The 20,240-nt window shown below is 43.5% G+C and overlaps 1 protein-coding gene across 8 annotated transcripts in view; it reads right to left on the reverse strand.

Annotated features, from left to right (window-relative positions):
* The window catches only part of SH3TC2 (SH3 domain and tetratricopeptide repeats 2), a 58,660-nt gene extending 38,790 nt beyond the window's left edge, over window positions 1–19,870 (reverse strand). For 3 of the 8 annotated variants that reach the window (XR_015747621.1, XM_087955448.1, XM_087955447.1), the window contains exons 1-2: window positions 8,416–8,481; window positions 858–974 (exon numbers count right to left, since the gene is read on the reverse strand). Coding sequence is in view for 7 of the 8 variants with exons in the window: in XM_087955448.1 (XP_087811574.1) it covers window positions 858–974; window positions 8,416–8,449 (151 nt within the window). In the remaining variant the exon portion in view is untranslated. Of the gene's footprint in view, window positions 1–857; window positions 975–6,732; window positions 7,138–8,238; window positions 8,374–8,415; window positions 8,482–19,718 lie in introns of those variants that run through there. The other 5 variants (XM_026688306.2, XM_087955450.1, XM_087955449.1 and 2 more) reach the window with 5 other exon arrangements.
* Between the last annotated feature and the right edge of the window lie 370 nt (window positions 19,871–20,240).

The following is a 20,240-nucleotide window of genomic DNA, read 5'->3' on the forward strand; positions in this document are numbered from 1 at the left end:
CCTTTACAGGCAGTTGCATTTATCCTTCTCCCTTTTCCCTAATGGGTAATTGGAGGCCTGGAAACCTCCATGTGGCACCTTGAATTGGTTGCTTCTGAGGGAAACAATTTGTTTTTCCCTTCCACCTCTTCTCTGAGATAGAAATTTAAGAATCTTGGGGGGTTCTTGCCTCCTTTCCATAGAAATAATTAAAACAGATAAATTACTTAAATTCAGGGCTAACATGTACAGGTAGTCCTCAACTTATGACCAGCCAATTAGCGACTGTTTGAAATTACAATGAACTCTGAAAAAGTTACTTATCCAGATTTGAACTTCCAACAGCCGCCACCCCCCTCCAATCACATGACTACATTTTGGGCATTTAGCAACCAGCCCTTATTTACAGCTGTTTGCAGCATCCTGTGATCACATGACCATGACTTACAGTGTTTTTGCCCAATAGCGAACAATGTGTTTGCTTAACGACTGCCATGTTTGCTTTGCTATCTCCATGTTTGATTAACAACTGCCACATAGAATGTTGTCAAATTGGGTTGGGGTTGTGATAGCCCGCTTAACAAGCAACACAACTTACAACTATAATTTCAAGATCAATTATGGTTGTAAATTGAGGACTACCAGTATGCCAATAAATGCTTTGATCTTTTCTAAAGGTTGCCTTTTCTTTCAATACTCAATTATCTTTGAAATAAATTCTGAAGTTCATTTTACAGTGCAAACTGTGCCTACAGGCTCAGCTTTACCCTACAGGCCAAGCCACACTTGATGATCCATCGTAGTCACCCACGCAACCATACCCACAGTTTCAAAGCTGAAAACAAGATTGTGGGTTGTTTTTTGTAAAAAAAATGCACCTGATGCCATCTTCTTCTCTGGGAAGCATTTTTCTGGGGTTTCAGCTTGACAATGTTGCAGACTTGACCAAGTAGCCAGGAATACAGATTGGATAGAAGATGATTTTGACTCTGCACCTAGAAAATGCATGGAGCAAATGAGATACAAGTTAAACCAATATTGTTAATGCTAACTGGTGTATTTCACTAGTCCAGAAACAGAGAGAAAGAAAGCAAAGAAATCAAGTCCTTGTTACAATGGATCTGATCTGCCTCTTTTGCAATTGTTGTCAGCTGAAAGTTCAGAAATGCAACTATAGTTATTTATTTTAGTTCAAACTGCCTAGAAATGGGGAACTAAATGGTTAAATAAGTGAACTGAAACTAATTCCACTGTTTGCATAAATTATGCTAATGTTCAGAATCTTATTTTTAAATAACAGCATCTTATGATATTTCCATAAGAACAGGATTGTGGAGCGCCCTGAGTATCAATTCACTCTTTGAGCATCAATACAGTGACAGAAACAGGGCAATGATACATTTTTTGCACTGATATCAGCCTAATGGATGATTCTGATTTCTCACACACTGGGTTACTTTACACTTCATCTGGAATAAGTCAGAACTAGGTGTGAGTGGGCAAAATAATCTGACCCTCTGGATTATTTCCATTGTATGTACAGATGTCCTTGTATTAAGCTTGATTCCATATAACTACACCTAAGCAGTTTTTCCCTGGCATTATAGAACTAATTTCCTACTGCCTTCTTCCAGCTGTTTTTTAAACTTCTTGAGCCAGTCAATATCTCTGGACTAGCCAGGTAATTCTCCAATATAAGGGCTAACTTTGCTTAATTTATGAAATTGTGAAAGTCAGTTAGGTGCTGCCAGTTGCATTCCCTTAATCCTTCATCTCTGGCCATATTGACTGTAGTTTATAAAAACTGCAGCCCAAAAGTTCTGGAAAATAACAGAATGGACTATCCATGATCTAATGCATGATGTGGGGGGGGGGGGAGTAGCATTCAAAATAATACAGAATTTCTGCATTTAATGTTTGAAGAAGTGGATTAGGTACCGTTAGGTACAAAGATGGTATTCAGCAGGTTCTGACCAGTTCTGGTCACCTCTGACTGGAGATTTTACAGTATCTTTCCCCTGCCATGCCCACCAAGCCACACCCACAGAACCGGTAGTAAAAATATTTAAATCCCACCACTGCTCTGTATGCCTGACAAAACATCCTTTTAAGTTCAGGAGCTACAGTGTTGTGTCTCCTGGCTGCATTGCTCAGATAGTAGCTTAATTTCAACCCACTGCTGAAAATTACAGCACTGCAAGCACGGGAAGGAACACCATCAGAGTATTCAGCTGCATTTCTCAGAAATTCAGATGTTGCAATCAAACTGCTGCAAACTAGACCACACAATGAAAAGCCAGTATAATTAATGATGACCATGCATTTGTGAACTTGTCATATTTACGTCATCCAATCCATTCTCATTGCTTTAAGTGAAATAAAGAAAGAAGTCACATAATTGTACTCATTAAGATTAATATCTCTTATTTCATGTTTCATGTTCTTCCCAACGCTGAAGCTATTAGATAAGCTTACCAAAACCAAATGTTTTATTATAATTTCATATGAATTGTTAATGAATTATTCATAGTAACAGCTACTATTAAAGCTAGAGTAAAAATCACCGCTCAGGATTTTCTCAGGCTAACGAGACAGGCTTTAGGTGGGGAAACAAGGAAGAGGAACTTGGAATTCTTTCCAATCCCTTGTAATAGCTTCACTCTGGATAACATGACTGGGAGTGAGAAGAGAAGAAGCTTAGCATTGACAAATCACTAATGTTCAGGCCCAATACTCAATTGCTTTTTCTATTGGTATGCATTAGGGATATGCTCTTCTCTGCAGCCCTAATGATCTTCCTTCCTTCCTTCCTTCCTTCCTTCCTTCCTTCCTTCCTTCCTTCCTTCCCTCCCTCCCTCCCTCCCTCCCTCCCCCACATCAAATTTGGTCCTATTTTGTTCTGATTTTGAAAAATTACTCTGGTGACAGAGAAAGTCCAGTACATCCATCCCTATTGTTGTTAACATTTTACTCTAGCTAGTCCTGCAGAAAGTTGAAAAGAAATGATGTAAAGGGATTTGGGGTTTCCTCTGTCAGCAGAAAAACAGCAGTATCATTATTGTGCTGCAGCTATAAAGATAGAAAAATCAGCTGCTATTTTATAAATCCATAAATCCCAGCATACATTCTGTGTAAAGCTGGAATGTCTCATTTTGAAAGGAATATTATTATAAAACTAGGGGAGAAGATGTAGAAAACCAAGAGAAAAGCATATTAAGCATGAATGAAAAGGGTAAGAGATTGCCCAAAAAGGCAGAAAAGCAATTGCATGTGCTTTGGTTCTGGGGCACTTCGTTGATACAAGGCAACAAATCCAATTTCCTCCACCCGTCCATCCTTAGTCACATAGGTATTAAATATACATACTGTAAAACTATCAAGTACTCCCTTTGAAGCATACAAGCAGGAAAGGTAGAAGTGAGAAATGCTACATATTTTCCATGAGGGAAGCCATAAGCCCCTGGCTTCACAGCCCTGAATTACAATATATTTCCTGTTTATGGCGTGTTTCCAGGCCCCTCAACCATTAATTGCTGATAGCGAGGCAGGAAACAATGGAGAACAGAGAAGCAGGTTAGATTTATTTATTTTTTCCTGCGGCATTGCCAGCTATTCATGAAGAGCTGTCACAAAAAGGCTTAAAGGCAAACAAGAAGAGGCAGAAAATCCTAAGGCTTTGCTAAGGGTGGGGTTGGAGGCAGCTCACCTGTTGACCACATCGAACCTTTCCTCTGTAAAGGGAAACCAAAGCAGCAGCCCATGTGTCCACCAGCCCAACTGACCCTCCCCCCCCCACAAGTCCGCCGTCTCCCCTCTAGCAGACCCGGGACAAGACTAAAGCAGATCTCTGTGTCAGGTCTTTCAAAGGGTTCCGTTAGTTATGGCAAAGCCAGCCTCTCAGAACACAATGCATCTGTTGATGGGCCTTGTGAGGTGGGAGGTATAGCCGGGCCAGTCGCCCAACAGGCAGGGAATGCTCAGAATAACTCACCCATTTCAGTGGTCTGCTCCTCCCAGCACCACAAACACACACACATGCACATCTTTTCTGATTGTGTTTCAAATGCCAGGCAACACATTCTCAGCATTCTGAGCTTTTTGGTGGGTGGTAATGGGAAACTCAAAAGCTTTTTATACAGTTGATTTGGATTCCCCTTTGGAAACCTCATAACCTTTGAGTTGGCGCACGTTGCAAATCAGGCAAACGAGAACCGCTGTTTGCGCAAATCATGTCCATCGCTGCTCTCACTCATGATAATCTGATGACTTCTGGCAATTTAATTGGAAACAATGAAAAGATACAGCGCCATATCTAGCTTTTTCATAATGAAGAGATATTCCTCTCTGTTATTCTGTACCAGGAAATCTTTTTAATATTCTGTTTTCTAAAAACAGAGCAACTTAATGTAAGCCACCATCCCGCACACGGCTAGCTAGAATAATAACCTTATACTTCCAAAGGTCAGCAATGTTTATATTAGGTTTGTTTTAGGTACTTTGCATATGTCTGAAATTGGGCAACGTACCTTCATATTTATGAATGAGAGTTTATAGAATGTAACCTATTGCTCTTCGCTAACCATCAGAAATATGATTCTGACCATCATTAGAAGTATGAGCTGAGGATCTTAGTCACAGGGGCAGAGGGGGAATATAGCCTTGTTCCAAAAAAAAAAAGGGGAGAGAAGAAGGGAGGGGGAGGGAGATAGAGAGATAGAGAGAGGGAGGGAGACCCTCATAACTGGGACAATGAATTGAGAACCCATTCTTTATCAAAAGTTGAAATAAAAATATTTGCCTGTTTGTTTCCTTGCTCAAGATTGGGAAAACCACAACTAAGCTATTTGATAAAGGGGAGTGAAAAATAACCACACTAGTAAGAGATCTTCATTCTAAATGTATTTGCTGTAGACATTAAGTCTGGCACTAACCATAGCTAATTTATCCAAAGCTGTAGGTTGATGGAGGAAAATTGAAAAAAGGTAACGGATGGGATCAAAGAGAACAGAGACTTCTAAACAGTCTTTAGAAGTGCTGCAGAGAACGGAATCTGTGAGAACACCTTAGAATGGGACCACACACAACACTACAATGGATGTAGAAACAGGGTGCACAACACTGTGATTCTGTTTTTGTTAGTCTGATCTCATTTACCCTCCATCTCCCATGAATCATGCTGCTTGTCCAGCATATCATAGATTATACCTAAGTAAACTTGTCTTAATTCCACTAATGATGTAAAGAAAGGGCTAAAGTACTGAAAGCATCCCGGAATAATAAAGCTGCTGCAATGAATTTACCTGGAAGTAACTTCTGAACAGACATGCAGAATTGGACCATACAGGTTTTACTGAGATGTCTCTTAGCAATAGTAATAACACTTAGACTTATATGCCACTTTACAGTTCTTTACAGTCCTTTCTAAGTGGTTTACAGAGTCAGCCTATTGCCCCCAACAATTTGGGTCCTCATTTTACCCACCTCGGAAGGATGGAAGGCTGAGTCAACCTTGAGCTGGTGAGATTCGATCTGCCAAATTGCAGTCGGCAATCAGCAGAAGTAGCCTGTAGTACTGCACTCTAACCATTGCGCCACCGAAGCTCTTCAACACTTCTTTGCAAAGAAGTGATTGATATGCCTGTTGGTAATTAATAGCTGCAGACTGGTTTTGATTTCTCTGTTTAGCTACTGAGGCCAATGTGTTGAATAATCTGAAGTGCTAGGCAAGGATTGGAGAGACTGACTAACTTCATAACTCAGGGTGGGTGGCCTTAAAGATAATTTAATAATCCCTCTGGTCTCACCTGCCTGCTTCAGATGGTTGTCTGAAAAGAAAAAAAAAGGCACACTTTATTTTTTGGAGGAAGAGGTAGGATTCAGTTGTAAGGAGGCTATTTAAAGAAGCTGGGTCTTTGTTGTTCATAATTTGTTATGCAATGAGTTCAGGCAAAAAGAAATAGCATTTTATGAGGATTTGTACAGGTTCAGGGGAGCATTTGCCAAGGAAGATCCATGGATCTTGGAAGTAGCTGGCCAATGTAGCACATTGCAACCTTAAAAAAAAATGCAACATTCCACCAGCCTGTGCCACTAACATAAGTTCTTCCAGATAAGTTTTTTTTTATTGCACAAATGTCCTGCTCCGTTTACAGAATTCTAGCAAGTATCCAGATGCTGCTGCCCAACATCTCTTTCCATTGCTTCTTCCATCATTTCAGACAGAACATAAAATGACTACAAAGCTATAAAATCACATGGTTGGGTGGAGATTATCTACCCAAAGGCCGTTATTTTACAGCGTTGTAGTTGTCTTATGAAAACTTTCCAATGAGAAGTCATTCATAATTTTCTCTTTATTTCTCAAGTCCTGGGATTCAGTGGAAATAGCATTGGGTGCTCTCAGCAGACCTCCTGAACCTGAGATCCCTCCCCTTGTGGACTTCCATCGCAACTTCTAGAAGCCATCCCAGCCCAATTGCGGGGCCTTTGCAACAAAATGGGCTGCCAAAATCCGGGTATTTGCAGTGGAGGTTTGGTGCCCATGACCAGGTTGGGAGCTCTAATCCTTAACCTTACAAGGGTTAGCTGAGGCCAGCACGTAAGAAGGACTGAGCCAGGAATGCTTTGGCTTTGCTGCCGCCGCTGCGGTGACAGATAAGGCTGTCCCAGAAGGCGGACCTGGACCAACAACCCCACGATCAGGAAGGGACCCATTCTTTTCGAGAAACAACCGGGAGAACCAACTTCACTGACCTGGCCTTTCATCTGGAGACATTCACTTCGGGCTCCGACCCTCTGATGTCCTTTTCCCTCTTCCACCCGATGGTCGCGAGGTTCAAAGGGACTCCCGAGAGGAAGGAACTCCAAAACTTTCAGAGATCCGGACAAGCTTCCCCGCGCAAAAAAGGAGGCGGGCGCCCCTTCTCCGCTCCTCCTTCCCTGCCTGCCAACCTCGCTGGCTCGCCCGCAAAAGCCAAAGGAATGTCCTCTCCGAGGCTTATCTGTCAGGGAGCTCCGTTTCCCAGCAGCACCTTTGCGCGGTGAGGTCAGAGTTTCCCGGGAGCCAAACCCTTAAACAGCTCCCGTGGCGAAGCTTGTGTAGCCGGCGCGGCTTGCGCCCTTCTTGCGGCGCGTTCCGCTCCCTTAACGGTGAGATGCGAGGGGAAGCTTGGCAGAGGCCGCCGGAGAAACGGGCCATCGATTTGTTTACCGTCGGATTGCCAGCGGCTTGGATCGAGAGAAGAAGGGCCCGCCTGGTTTTTTGTTTTTTGTTTTGCTAAAACTAGCTCTTCTGGTCTGGCCACCTGCGCAAGCCGACCCTTTCCAGTGTCCCTCTCTGCCCTTGAAATGAACGCGAGAAGTTTCGCCGCTAGTTAAACATCAACCGAAATGGCAGAGTTAAGAAGAAAGTACAGGGGGAGGGGGGGAGGTGTACCTGTCTTTGGTTTTGGTGTGTGTGTGTGTGTGTGTGAGAGAGAGAGAGAGAGAGACAGACAGACAGACAGACAGACAGACAGATACAGAGAGCTCAAGGGAGCCTTGCAGCTAAAAGAATAGGCCTTTGCATACACAGGCATATTTGAAATATTATGCCTCCTCACTTGCTATTGTGGTAACATCGATGCTACAAGCTACACTTAGACAAAGAAACGTATTAGGCATTTTCAAATAATATTTCCTGCTTTACAAAACCTGATGGAATCACTGTAAATTACCGCTATTCCTTTCTGTTGTCTTCTGTTTCGGCCCTCACAATACCCTTGCAAGGCAGAATAAGCTCAAATAGTGCCTGGTACACTCTTTCTTTAGGGATATTTATTTTTCAGCCACTTTGGCCTAATGGTTAAAGCACCAGACTAAAAATTTCTACTCTTGCCTTAGGCCTAAAAGCCATCTGGGTGACTTTGGGCCAGTCATCAGTAGAAAAAATAGGAAGATGTATTAGGTGTGTTCTCCTTGACCAATTTACCAAAATGATAAAGGCAGGATTAAAAAGAACAAAGCCTACCTCCCCCCCCCCCCTCAACTTTCCAGGTATGGAATTTCCTGGAGATCTCCAGCCCAAGGGTTAAATAGATTTGACCCAGCTTATCATTCTGGGATCAGACAAAACCATCCCAAACAATATGATTCTCCCTGACTTTGGTCCCCTTTTCTTTTACTCTAAAATCTGTTTTATCAGTGCTGTGAATCTAATCATTATAATTACAAAGCAGCCAAATGCCCTTCCGATATGTACAAGTTGCAAGCAATACTCACTTTATAAGCGGAATAGTCCCACCATAAGAAATCTTCAGGTGCAAAGCAATATAGGCAACCCAGAGCATTTTCTGCTTTCCAGAATGTGCAATAATATAATAGCAGTAGAACTGTGGCAAGCCTAGGTGTTTGTCTATGGCTCACCTACCATTTTGACCTTTGGCAGATAATACTTACAAGAGGAATGCAAAGAATGCAGCGGCAAAGGCATTGCACGCCTGTCCTGTAGCTGTCAGTAAGTTGGTATTTTGGCTGCTCAGAAAAGTGAATAGGGGAGGGAGAGGAAATAGGACAATTATTCCTTGATTGTTTAAAGGGGAAAGGGATTTCCTTAGGAAGCCAGGACACAAGAAAATGTGGTGTTTTTGAGGAGAAGGCATCTTGCTGAACTGGATAAAGATTGCTGGGATAGTTTACAGGCTTAACACATTGTGGGAATCCATATTCCAACTTGTTTGAAGTGCGCACAGTTTGCTTCATTGACTATCACAATACTGGTGTGTGTGGTGTGTGTGTACAGAATTATGTTTGCTTGCAAGGCTACTGTTAAAGGCAAGCACACATATAATCCTATCATTTCTTGCAGGAGCATGCATACAAAATTAAATTTGCCGCCCTCTTCTTTTCAATTTGTCCTGAAGAGTAGGATTGATTCTGCTGTTTTCCTTTTGAATCTTTAAATAAAATTATATAAAAACATAGACATGCAAGCTTAAACCTCCTGGGGAAACAGAGTAAAAGAGGCACTGCAAAGATTAGCCTACTGGTGCTTCACTGAAGGGCCTGTAAATACAATCCTGCATAAGCAAGCAATTTTTCTGCCTCTACTATTCTCCCTTTTTTCTCCAAAGACTCATTAGAGATATAAAGGAGAGAGAGAGAGAGAGAGAGAGAGAGAAGAAAGAAAGAAAGAAAAAGAAAGAAGAAAAAGAAAGAAAGAAAGAAAGAAAGAAAGAAAGAAAGAAAGAAAGAAAGAAAGAAAAAGAAAGAAGAAAAAGAAAGAAGAAAAGGAAAGAAGAAAGAAAGAAAGAAAGAAAGAAAGAAAGAAAGAAAGAAAGAAAGAAAGAAAGAAAGAAAGAAAGAAAGAAAGAAAGAAAGAAAGAAAAAGAAAGAAAGAAAGAAAGCTGGTCATGATTCTGCCAGAGAATGGGTGAGGGTCAGCAGAGAGAAAGTGTTGGCAGAGGGAGAAATTAATAAGAGGCAGAGAAATAAAGAGTATTAGGAAGGGCCACTTTGACTCTTTGAAGGACCTTTTACCCAGGATCCTCCAGCTCATGATAGAATCAACAGAATTACTGGTGGTCCTTCTCTATTAAGGGGGCAGAATGCTTCCAAGAAAAGCTTATCTTTTCAAATTGCCCTGCCATATCCCATGGAATATTACGATGTTGAAGGCGAAGCACGCAATCGCCAAACCGGTTGTTATACCGGCAGCATCCCACCCCTGCATATAGGTTACCAAGAATTGAGTTTGACTTGGAAAAAAAAGTTTGATTAAAATAACCAGTTGCAATGAAATGAAACCACGCACTCATCCTTAAAGTAACATTAATAGCATCATGCACACACACATATATTCACAGAGAGATTCCTAAAGCATAGACATTGTAACTCAAAGTCACACAAGGCAAAAGCCCTGTGATGTACTGAGATATTGCAAGATAAAAAGACATGAGATATACCATTTAGCTCTATGAATTAGGAGACTTTGTTATTAAATGCAGTGAGGGAAGCTTCAGTAACCACAGTGATTCCCAAAAAATTTCTCATTTTGTTTTCTCTTCACCTGAGTGAACAAAGCTTCAGAAGAAAAACTCACCACTTTTTCTATACATGCACCAACCCCACTTTGTTCATTCTTATTTCTCTTATTGTGTGGCAGGATATCAAAATAATCATAGCACCTGCTTTCAAAATGTTTAGGAATCTTACCTTGAATTTTCCTGATTTCTCCCTGAAATGTGAAATGGTGGTCTGGTTTTAGTTTAATTTTCCAGAAGAGGTTAAAAAATTACATTTTCCTCTGGTTTCAGCATATTCACTTTCAAAACAGAATCTTGTCTAGATACCACTCATTATCACCACGCAGATGTGCTCATGCATCTGCATGTCAGATTCTTATTCTCAGAATTCAATTACAGAAGAGGTAACTCCAATGTTGCAGGTCTGCTTTCATTGGAAACCCAAAAACATTGGCCCAAAGTTGCACCTTTTCCTTAAAGGATAGGAGCCCAGAAGCACAAAGGGAATAAAATCCCATAGAGCCTTGCCTTTAGTGGAGCTTGGATGCCTGTTCCCTTCCTTCTGGCAATGGGATGGATTCCAGTTCTTTCAGTGCTAGTTTCTCCAGTCTGGTCTTCATTCCATAGATGGCACAACAGGTCAATATGGCATTTCTCCAGATTAGAATCCTCCTTCTAGCTCTCTAAAAGAAAGGGCATCTGGAAGACAGGGAACTGCTTCTGGCAGGTTGCTTTCTCATTGCTCACATGGCATCTATCAAGTGGTGGTCAGTTGGATTCACCTTCATTTGCTCTTCACCTTGTAGTTGCTATTTTCACTCTTGGGCTATTTTGTTTTGCTCTTAAGCCTTGCTAGAAATATCTGCTATCTTGCATCTTCAGTTGTGCTAAGTACTGTATCTTGAAGTCCATGAATAATGCAGGATAATCAGTGGTCGTTGGATGCAGGTAGAGTGCAAGCATCAATCTGCATAGCAGGATGTTACAGGCCTTTCGTAAGATTACAGACTTGACTGTAATCCAGATGATTATGCCAGGGAGACTGGAAGCCTCAGGTAATTGGTGGAAGTCTTTGGGAGACTGTATGTCACTTCCTGTTATCCCGGTCAGCCAAAAACTTTCACTTCTCAGCTTCCTCCTGCGCATTCTTGTCCGGATGAAAGCTTCTTTGTGGCGGCCATTGCTGACCGCCGCTCCACCGCTTTTGGAAAAGGGAGTTAAGCCAGCTGAGGAGGGGGGTTGCGATTCCCCCGGACCCCTGCCAGATCTCCCCTGTCTTCAGTTACCTCTACGGGGTAACTATAGCCCCCAAATCCAGCTGGATCGGGGGCACTCCAGTGGCGAGCGCAGCAATAACCGCGCACGTTCACGGATTCCTGCCGCCGCCGAAGCCTTGCAAACCAGAAGTCTGTATGTCACTTCCTAAGATCCCCTCTGTAACAAGTGAATTTCTAAAATGGGTTCCCCCAACCCTTGGGCCTTGGTCCACTAACGGGCCATGACCTGTTTGAAACCAGGCCACAAGCAGAGGGCACTTGTGCTCATGTGTAAAGCTCCATTCACAAACACCCTCCACTCAAAGGCCCTCCACTCGCGCAAGTGGAGCTTCAGACATGAGCACCTCTGCTCATGCGCAAAGGTAAATGTATGCATGGGGAGGACTCACGGGCCCATCCCTCATACAAATGGAGATGTGCATGTGCACTTGCCACTCACACATGAACACACCACCCAGGGCCAGGCTGCCAAGCTGGAAAGGTTGGGGAACACTGCCCTAAAAGACAGTAAACACCAAGAGCTATTCATGGGTCATTTTGATAGAAGTGGAGACTCAGGAGCATTATGTTCCATGATGTTAAATTGTTCCTAATTACTAGCATTATGTTCTTTGCTCTATTTACATTTACCCAGAGTGCTGTGGTACTATTTTCTTTGTAGCTGCAATGCTACTTGATGGAATGTAAAATTTATCTCATGTTGAAACCATCCCACCAACGAAGTCTCTTCAGGCAGAATTTTTTCCATTCCTACCTGGAGCTGTCAGAGGTTGAACCTGAAAGTTTCTTCCTGCAGAACATAAATTCCAGTATTGTTCTAAATACCAAGGTGAAGTTTGTACTTAGCATTTGGAGAACTGGAGAAAGTGTGTAAAGAGAAGTCTTGTAACAAGAGTTGGCAATCCTAAACTGGAATAAGGCAGCCTGTATTTGGGCAATGAAACAAGACCTCAGTGGGGAAAAATGAAACAATTAAGCAACTTTGAGCAATGGAAGTGAAGTGGTCTTTCTTACTACAGGAAAAAAGCATCTTAAATGTTTGCCTTGAGCCCAGAGAGCTCTATTTACAGTACATCTCTGTGTGGGTTTGTCTGAAGTGGTGTAGGGTTTCCTGCCTAAGTAGGGAGTTGGACTAGAAGACCTCCAAGGTCCCTTCAAACTCTGTTATTCTATTCTATTCTAAGGTGCAGCTGGAAGTTTCTTCCTTCCTAGTCAGGTCTGAGACTGGCATGAACGCGAATCAGATTTCTTGCCCGGACTGCAACTCAGGAGAATAAAGTTGGCAGGAAAAATATAGGGAGAAGCATAGGAAAATATTGCTTTTGTTCAGTGGTTAAACTTTTGTTCATGTTTTCTGCTTCTATTCCTTAATTTAATGATTAATGATTATAGAATCATAGAGTCATAGGGCTGGAAGGGACATTGGAGGCCTTCTTGTTCAACTTCCTGCCTATGGCAGGAGACCTTATCCCATCTCGGACAAGTGGGTGTCCAATCCTTTCTTGAAAATTTCCAGTGATAATGCACCCACAAATCTGGAAGGCAAGCTTAGTTAATTGTTGTCACAGTCAAAAGGTTTCTCCTTAGTTCCAGGTTTCTCTTCCAATCATTGTTTCTTGTTCTATCCTCAGGAGCTTTGGAAAATAAATTCAATCCCACCTCTCTGTGGCAACCCCCATGTCCCCAAACATAGCTATGATGTCTTCTCTTTAGACCAGAATACCTTGTTCCTTTAACCGTTCTTCATATGATTTATCCTGCAGATCCTTTATCACTTTTTCTCTGCACTCTTTATAGAGTCGTAGCATTTTTCTTTTTGCATCATGGTGAACAGAACTGGCTGCAGTATTCCAACTGTGGCTTCACTAGTGCAGCATAAATTGGTACTATCACTTTTCATGGTCTTGATGCTATCCCTCAGCTGATGCAGCCCAGGACTGTGTTGGCTTTTTTGGCAGCTGCAGCACACTGCTGGCTAATACTTAAGTGGTGGTCTACTAAGATACCTAGATCTCATTCACAGTTACTACTGTTGAGCCATATACTGCCTATTCTATACTTATGCGTTTGATATTTTTTTTCCTGCCTAGGTGCAGGACCTTAATTTTCTCACCACTGAACTGCTTCTTGTTAGCTAAGGCCCAATGCTCAAATCTGTCAAAATCCTTCTGAATCTTGAGTCTAGCCTCCAAAGTGTTATCCACTCCCTCCAACTTGATGTAAACTTGATGAACTCTTTTTCTATTCTCTCATCTAAATCATTTAGGAGGATGTTGAAGAGCACTGGTCTGAAATAGAACTTTGATGTACCTCTATTAATAAGCATGCTATAAGATCTAGGCTTTCTTTAACATAATTCAGCAGTGTGTGTGCATGAACACATACATGCACGCCTTTAATTCAGTTTTGACTCCTGGTGAGTGCCTGGATTGGTCCCTGCAAGTTTTTTTGAGAAGTAAGTTTGCTATTGCCTGCTTCTAGGGTTGAGAGAAAGTGACTGGCCCATGTCACCAGCTGGCTTTGTATCTCACATGGGATTAGAATTCACAGGCTCCCAGTTTCTAGCCTATTGTCTTAGCCACTACACCACCCTGGTTCTCTACAGCTATTTTATTCTATAAGTATTCACTTTCTTGTATTTATTCAAATTCTTTAGTCCTTGTTACTCAAGAGTTGTTTTTAATTCTATGATTAGGGAAAATAGGAGTTATTTATTTCAATGCTTTATTCTGTGTTAGATCTGGAGGAGTGGGCGCAAAGAACGGAGACGAGGCATCGAATAGTGACTCAACTCTTTATTAGTGACTTCAGAAAGAGAACAACACGCTAGGGCAGCAGCAGCTCCTTTTATAGAGCTGGCTGCTGTCACAGTGTCCAATGATTTAACTTTGCTGCGCTGGAAGCGTCCAATCAGCGGCAACCCGCTATCAGCCAATCAGACTAGTCGGAAATGACCAATCACGATCTGCTAACTGCGGGCCAATGAGAAGTGCAGGATTACGAGCCTGCTGTGGAAGTAAAACTATTAGGATTTAAACTAGTGCGTTTGCTTAGTTCGTAACACCCCTTCCCCCTAGGTTCCGTCTGAGGGGTGGGGTGATGTATTCTTCCAAATAGGCAGGTCGTTTCACCTGTCTACTCGATTTACGTTGCTCCACCGGTCTTTGCCCCGGCTCTGGTTCCGGTGTGGTACATGCCGGACTTGATGGCAACGATAGTCCAACCTCTTCGCTGGGTGACTCGGGGTTGTCATCTCTGCTTCCGTCACGGCTGTCATTTGGATTCCTTGGATTTGCTTCAGTTGCAGTACTGCTTTGAGGCGAGGCGATCACCTGGCTTGGTTCTCCTTCGGCCGGTGAGTATCCCCGGGTTGGTTGTGCTGATTGCTGGTTTTCGCTTACTGGGTTGTATGCTACTTCTCTTCCGGTCCCTTTGGTTTTCCTTCCCCCCCTGGTTTGAAATTCAGGGCTTGTGATGGGGGTAGGTGCTAGTCAGGAGCGAAGTTGGTCAATGTGGCGCTTCCACGTTTTTCCATCATCGGTTTGTAAACGGTAGGATCGAGGGCCCGTAGTTTGGGTTACGGTAGCAGGGACCCACAATGGGTCACCGGAAAAGTTTTTTGCAAAGACTAGGTCGCCTACCTTGAATGTGCGACATCTGCTGCTGGACCCCAGGGGCTTCTCCGGCGTGTAGGCAGGGTGTAGGCGATCAAGATGTGAGCGAAGTTTTCGGCCCATGAGCAGTTTGGCCGGGGTTCTGTTTGTGGTACTGCTTGGGGTGATATGCTGGAGGAGAAGCATCCTGGTCACCTTGTCATCGATGTCCCCATGGTCCATCTTGTGTAGCGTTTTCTTTATGAATTGGACCATGCGTTCAGCCCTGCCATTGGCCGCCGGGTGAGCCGGCGAAGTTAAAACGTGGCGTATTCCCCGGTCTGCTAGGTACTGTTCAAATGCCAGAGCAGTGAATTGGGGGCCATTATCTGAGACCAGGACATCTGGTAACCCATGCGTAGCGAATAGTCTGTTTAGTTTTTTGACAACTGCTTCTGTGGTGGTGCTCTTCATTTTGTGGACCTCCAGCCAGTTGGAATAGGCATCTACTGTTATAAGAAATGTATGTTCCTTGGTGGGTCCCGCAAAATCGATGTGGATACGGGCCACCCAGGTCTCTATTTGCTTATCTATACCTGGCCACCATGCGTAGCTCCTTGCCAGTGCCTTCATGCGCATGATGCCTGGGTGTCCATCGTGCAACAGTTTTAGAATGTTATGCTGTAGTCTCTCAGGGATTACGACTCTGTCTCCCCACAAGATGCATCCTTTTTGGGAGAAAAGTTCTGTCTGTCGGTTTTTAAAAGGTTTAAGGATGTCACTGGGTTCGTTGTCAGGCCAACCTCTTTCCACCCAGCTGAGGACTCGTGCCAAACAAGGATCTTTCTTTGTTTCCGAGGCGATGTCCCGTGCAGTCAGGGGTGGTGACGGAAGAGTTTCTATTTGTAGTGCAGCTAGGGTTGGAGCTGGGTCGCTGATGATTTCTGGAAGCGGAGAACGGCTCAAAGCGTCAGCGTGGGGAATGGCTTTTCCGGGGCGATGTAGTAGTTGGTAATTGTAGGCAGCCAGAAACTCTGACCAACGTGTCATTCGGGGTGATAAAATGTGGGGAGTTGGTTTGTTTCCCGCTAAGATGCCAAGTAATGGTTTGTGATCGGTGATTATGGCAAAGGGTCTTCCGTATACATACTCATGGAATAGTTTGATCGCAGACACGATAGCGAGAGCCTCTTTATCGAGTTGGCTATAGTTTCTCTCGGTTTTAGATAAAGTTCTTGAAAAAAGCAATAGGTGCCTCAGTTCCGTTTGGCAGGACGTGGCTCAAGATGGCTCCTACTCCAAACGGTGAGGCATCGCAGGTGACAGTTAAATGTAAAGTCTCGTTATATTGCATTAATACAGCATCTGAAGTTAAAAGGTCTTTAACTTGCTGAAAGGCTCGTTCTTCCCAGTGTCCCCAGATCCAGGACGCCTTCTTGTCGAGGAGCCTATGCAGGGGTTCAGCAACGGTTGCTTTCTGGGGCAAGAAGATGTTATAAAAATTAATGAGTCCCAGGAAGGCTTGGAGATCTGTTTTATTCCTAAGTCTTGGGGCGTTTTTTATGGCAGCTAGTTTTTTCTCAGTAGGGTGAATTCCTTGTTTGTCAAGAAGGTACCCCAGGAATTCAACCCTCTCAGTACATAGTTGGCACTTGTCTTTCTTGACCTTCAGGCCGGCGTCTTTGAATTTCTGGAGAACCATTCTGAGTCATTTTTCTAATAGGCTTCTAGTGTGGGCAGCTATCAAGACATCATCGAAGTAGGGCACAACCCCTTTTATGCCCTGTAACAGTCTCTCCATCAGACTTTGGAAAATGCCCGGTGCTACACTCACTCCGAATTGGAGTCTATTACACTTGAATGCACCCCTGTGCATGACTATAGTCTGGGCTTCTGCAGTCTGTGCATCTACGGGCAGTTGCTGGTACGCCTGGGCTAGGTCCAATTTTGCAAATATTTTTCCACCTCCCAAGGAATGAAGAAGGTGTTGGACCACGGGTATGGAGTAAGCGCTCTGTTGAAGCGCGTGATTTAGGGTGGCCCGGTAGTCCCCACAAATTCTCAAGGATCCGTCAGGTTTTATGGGGGTTACAACTTTGGTTTGAGTGCAAATGGCACTCGATGAGGCTTAAGGCGAATGGGCGCAACATCAGGGCTGAGATTAAATGATATGGGGGATCCTTTGTACTTGCCTAGTTCCTTGGTAAACACGTCCTGGAATTCCTGGACGAGGGCCGTTTCCCAGTCATCGCTTCCAGTCTGGTATATGCCTGCTAGTTCAATTCCTAGCGGCGCGAACCACTGCAAGCCTAGCAGGCTGGGCCAATCCCGATCAACGATGGTAAGAGGAAGAGTTGCAGTGTGATCTTTGAAAGATACTTGGACGTGGCGGGTACCGGCAACTGGGATTCTGTTCCCTTGGTAGTCTTTTAATATGATTTTTTGAGTGCTGAGGTCCTGGCGACGGATGTCAGGAATCAGCTGTTTGAGGGTTTTCCAAGAAACCATTGATAAGGACGACCCGGAGTCGACCTCCATAACACATGGTTGATTTGCAATGGTGACCTTCACTCGGATTTTCCTTGCATCTAGGAACGAAGCGTGGCCGATGGTGATGGTTTGATGGGTCTCTTCTCGTCTAGTTGAATTGGCGGGTGCTCTATTTCTGTAGTGGTAGTGGCTCCATTGGTTGTTTAGGCGGTCCCGAGTTACTGGCGGGGTGCCTGTTGTCTGCCGGAAATTATATTCTCTTCTGTTTGGGCTGGATCCTCGCTTGCTTCTGCATACTTTTGCGATGTGTCCCCTCTTTCCACAGGAACGGCAGAGTGTGTCTAGGAATTTGCAGTCTGACCGCGGGTGATTACCTCCGCATCCAGCACATTGCCGCGAAGATTTAGGGTTCCGCTGGTTTCGCTGGTCGCGTTCTGCCCTGAGGCGGTTGACCTCCTCCTCCTCGCTTTCTGATGAGGACTCGAGGTCCTCATGGTGGGTGGTCGTTGTGTGCTTTTCGGAGAAGGGCGTAGTGTCACTGGCGAGTTGGCGGTGCAGTGCGTTCGCTCGGCGCATTCGAGCGGCTGATTTCCTGGTTGCTTCTGCTGCAGTAGCTTCGGCGATGACATCTGCGAGGCCGATGTCCCCCTTCGCCATAATTTTGCTCTGGGTCGTAGGGTCTTCCAGACCCAGAACGATTCGGTCTCTCAAGGCTTCCTCGAGGTTTGCGAAGCCACAGAGTCCCGCCAGGTTCCTGAGATCAGCGATGAAGTCTCCAACACTCTCGCTTTTCTGTTGGTCCCTCTGGTAAAACTAGTGTCTTCTGATGAGTGTTGGCACCGCCGGTGCATAATGGGCCCGGAGGATCAGCGCGAGGTTATCCCAATCCATTGTCTTGACTTCGGCTGGTTTCACGAGTGCTTTTGCCATTTTAAAAATGGCGGGCCTGCAATGGGTCAGGAATACAGCTCATTTCTTGCCAGGCGTGGCATCTTTTAGATTGTTGGTCTCCAGGAACATCTGGAACCTGTCCATATACGAGTCCCAGTCTTCGTTAGCCGGGTCAAATGGAGCGGGTGGTATGGCGCTGCTGGTCATTCTGTCGCTAGCGGGTGCGCTCTTAGCCACGTGCTCTGCTTGGTGCTCAGCGAGTGTTCAGTCAGCTCTATCGTCTCCGCATCCCACCCTCGTCGCCAGTGTTAGATCTGGAGGAGTGGGTGCAAAGAACGGAGACGAGGCATCGAATAGTGACTCAACTCTTTATTAGTGACTTCAGAAAGAGAACAACACGCTAGGGCAGCAGCAGCTCCTTTTATAGAGCTGGCTGCTGTCACAGTGTCCAATGATTTAAGTTTGCCGCGCTGGAAGCGTCCAATCAGTGGCGACCCGCTATCAGCCAATCAGACTAGTCGGAAACGACCAATCACGATCTGCTAACTGCGGGCCAATGAGAAGTGCAGGATTACGAGCCTGCTGTGGAAGTAAAACTATTAGGATTTAAACTAGTGCGTTTGCTTAGTTCGTAACATTCTGGGAAAGAGAAATCATAAAATTTTAAGAAGGGATACCCATAAGAATTCTTTTATATTGGGGAATGGTTACACTCTGGAACTAGGGTAGAAAGCATGGTAGGTTAAAGACCTGAGAAAAGAAGTGGCTGGCTTCCATTTGTGACCCTCTGCTCCATAAGCCATATCCGTACCTTTTGTAGTTCCAGGCTTCAGATTATACAGCTCTGCTATTAATAACAATTAATTGCATTTAAATATGAATTAAATGAAACAGATTTAATTTTTATCCTAATCTGTTCAAAGCTGAAGTACGTCCTTTATGTGAAAAAAATATAACACATCTGGGTTTACAAGCATAGGTAGGTTATGGCACAGATTGCAAAGAGGGAAAAATAGAACCTCTAGACAAAACCCATTTACTTAAGCAGCATGCTTCTAAGATATTAGTCCCATCTAACAGCTATAAAAATCAATGTGGGAAATGAAACACAAGTTTGAATAAAATCAGTAAGCATTTGTGTCTTAAATTTTTCATAATATGAGAAACAGGTTGCTTAAAACTAAAAATAGCATCTCATTTTTTGATATCTACATGTAAGATCTACTTTTAGTTATTTAATATCTGAAGAACTTCTGTTAAAAAAAAAAATTCTTTAAACACCCATATCACATTCTTGTCTCTTTCAATTAGTCTTGGAAATAGCTAAGACACAGCAGCTAGCTTTAACATTATATTTAACATAAAGTAAGAAAAATGGAATAATAACAACATAATAATGCAATAACATAAAGAATAAAGGGAATAATATGAAAAGTGCATTAATGTTTGAAAGGATATATTCTGAAACGTAGTCTTCTTTTACTTACTTGAAGCGGTGCCTTGCATTTATTTCCAATAGTAGGTTTATCTGTCCATACAACTAATTGAGTTTTTCAAGAGTTCTTCATTGCTTTCACGTTCAAAAGTTATCTCTCATGTATTGGAAAAAAATATCTCTCATACATTGGAAAAAATAGCCTGAATTACTGAGGATTGTACTGAGGAGAAAAAACTGTAATTCTTCTCAGCACTAAAAGAAGAATAAAGCAGATTGTAAATGTCTATTAAATGCAGGAAACCAGTTGATGCACAACTTTTTATCTAGATACAGGCATCTCCTCCCTTCAGAAACCTCAACAGGAATTCTGATAAAACACAGAGCACTAACTAACCTCATTAAAATCACTTAATAATCCGTCATTGCAGTCTCCTTTCGGAGATCAGTTGGCAAGCGCTCAAAAGGCCCATTGTTACACACTAGGCAAGATACGCAACTTGGAAGTGGGGGCAGCTCCAGGAAACTTGGAGGAGCACAAGCTAAAGACCCCTTGCAACTTGTCGCTTTCTTC

Source organism: Notechis scutatus, chromosome 2, assembly GCF_049901735.1.
Source record: "Notechis scutatus isolate UNSWTSFEM ecotype Mainland chromosome 2, rNotScu1.2, whole genome shotgun sequence".
In the NCBI taxonomy this organism is placed as follows: Eukaryota; Metazoa; Chordata; class Lepidosauria; order Squamata; family Elapidae; genus Notechis; species Notechis scutatus.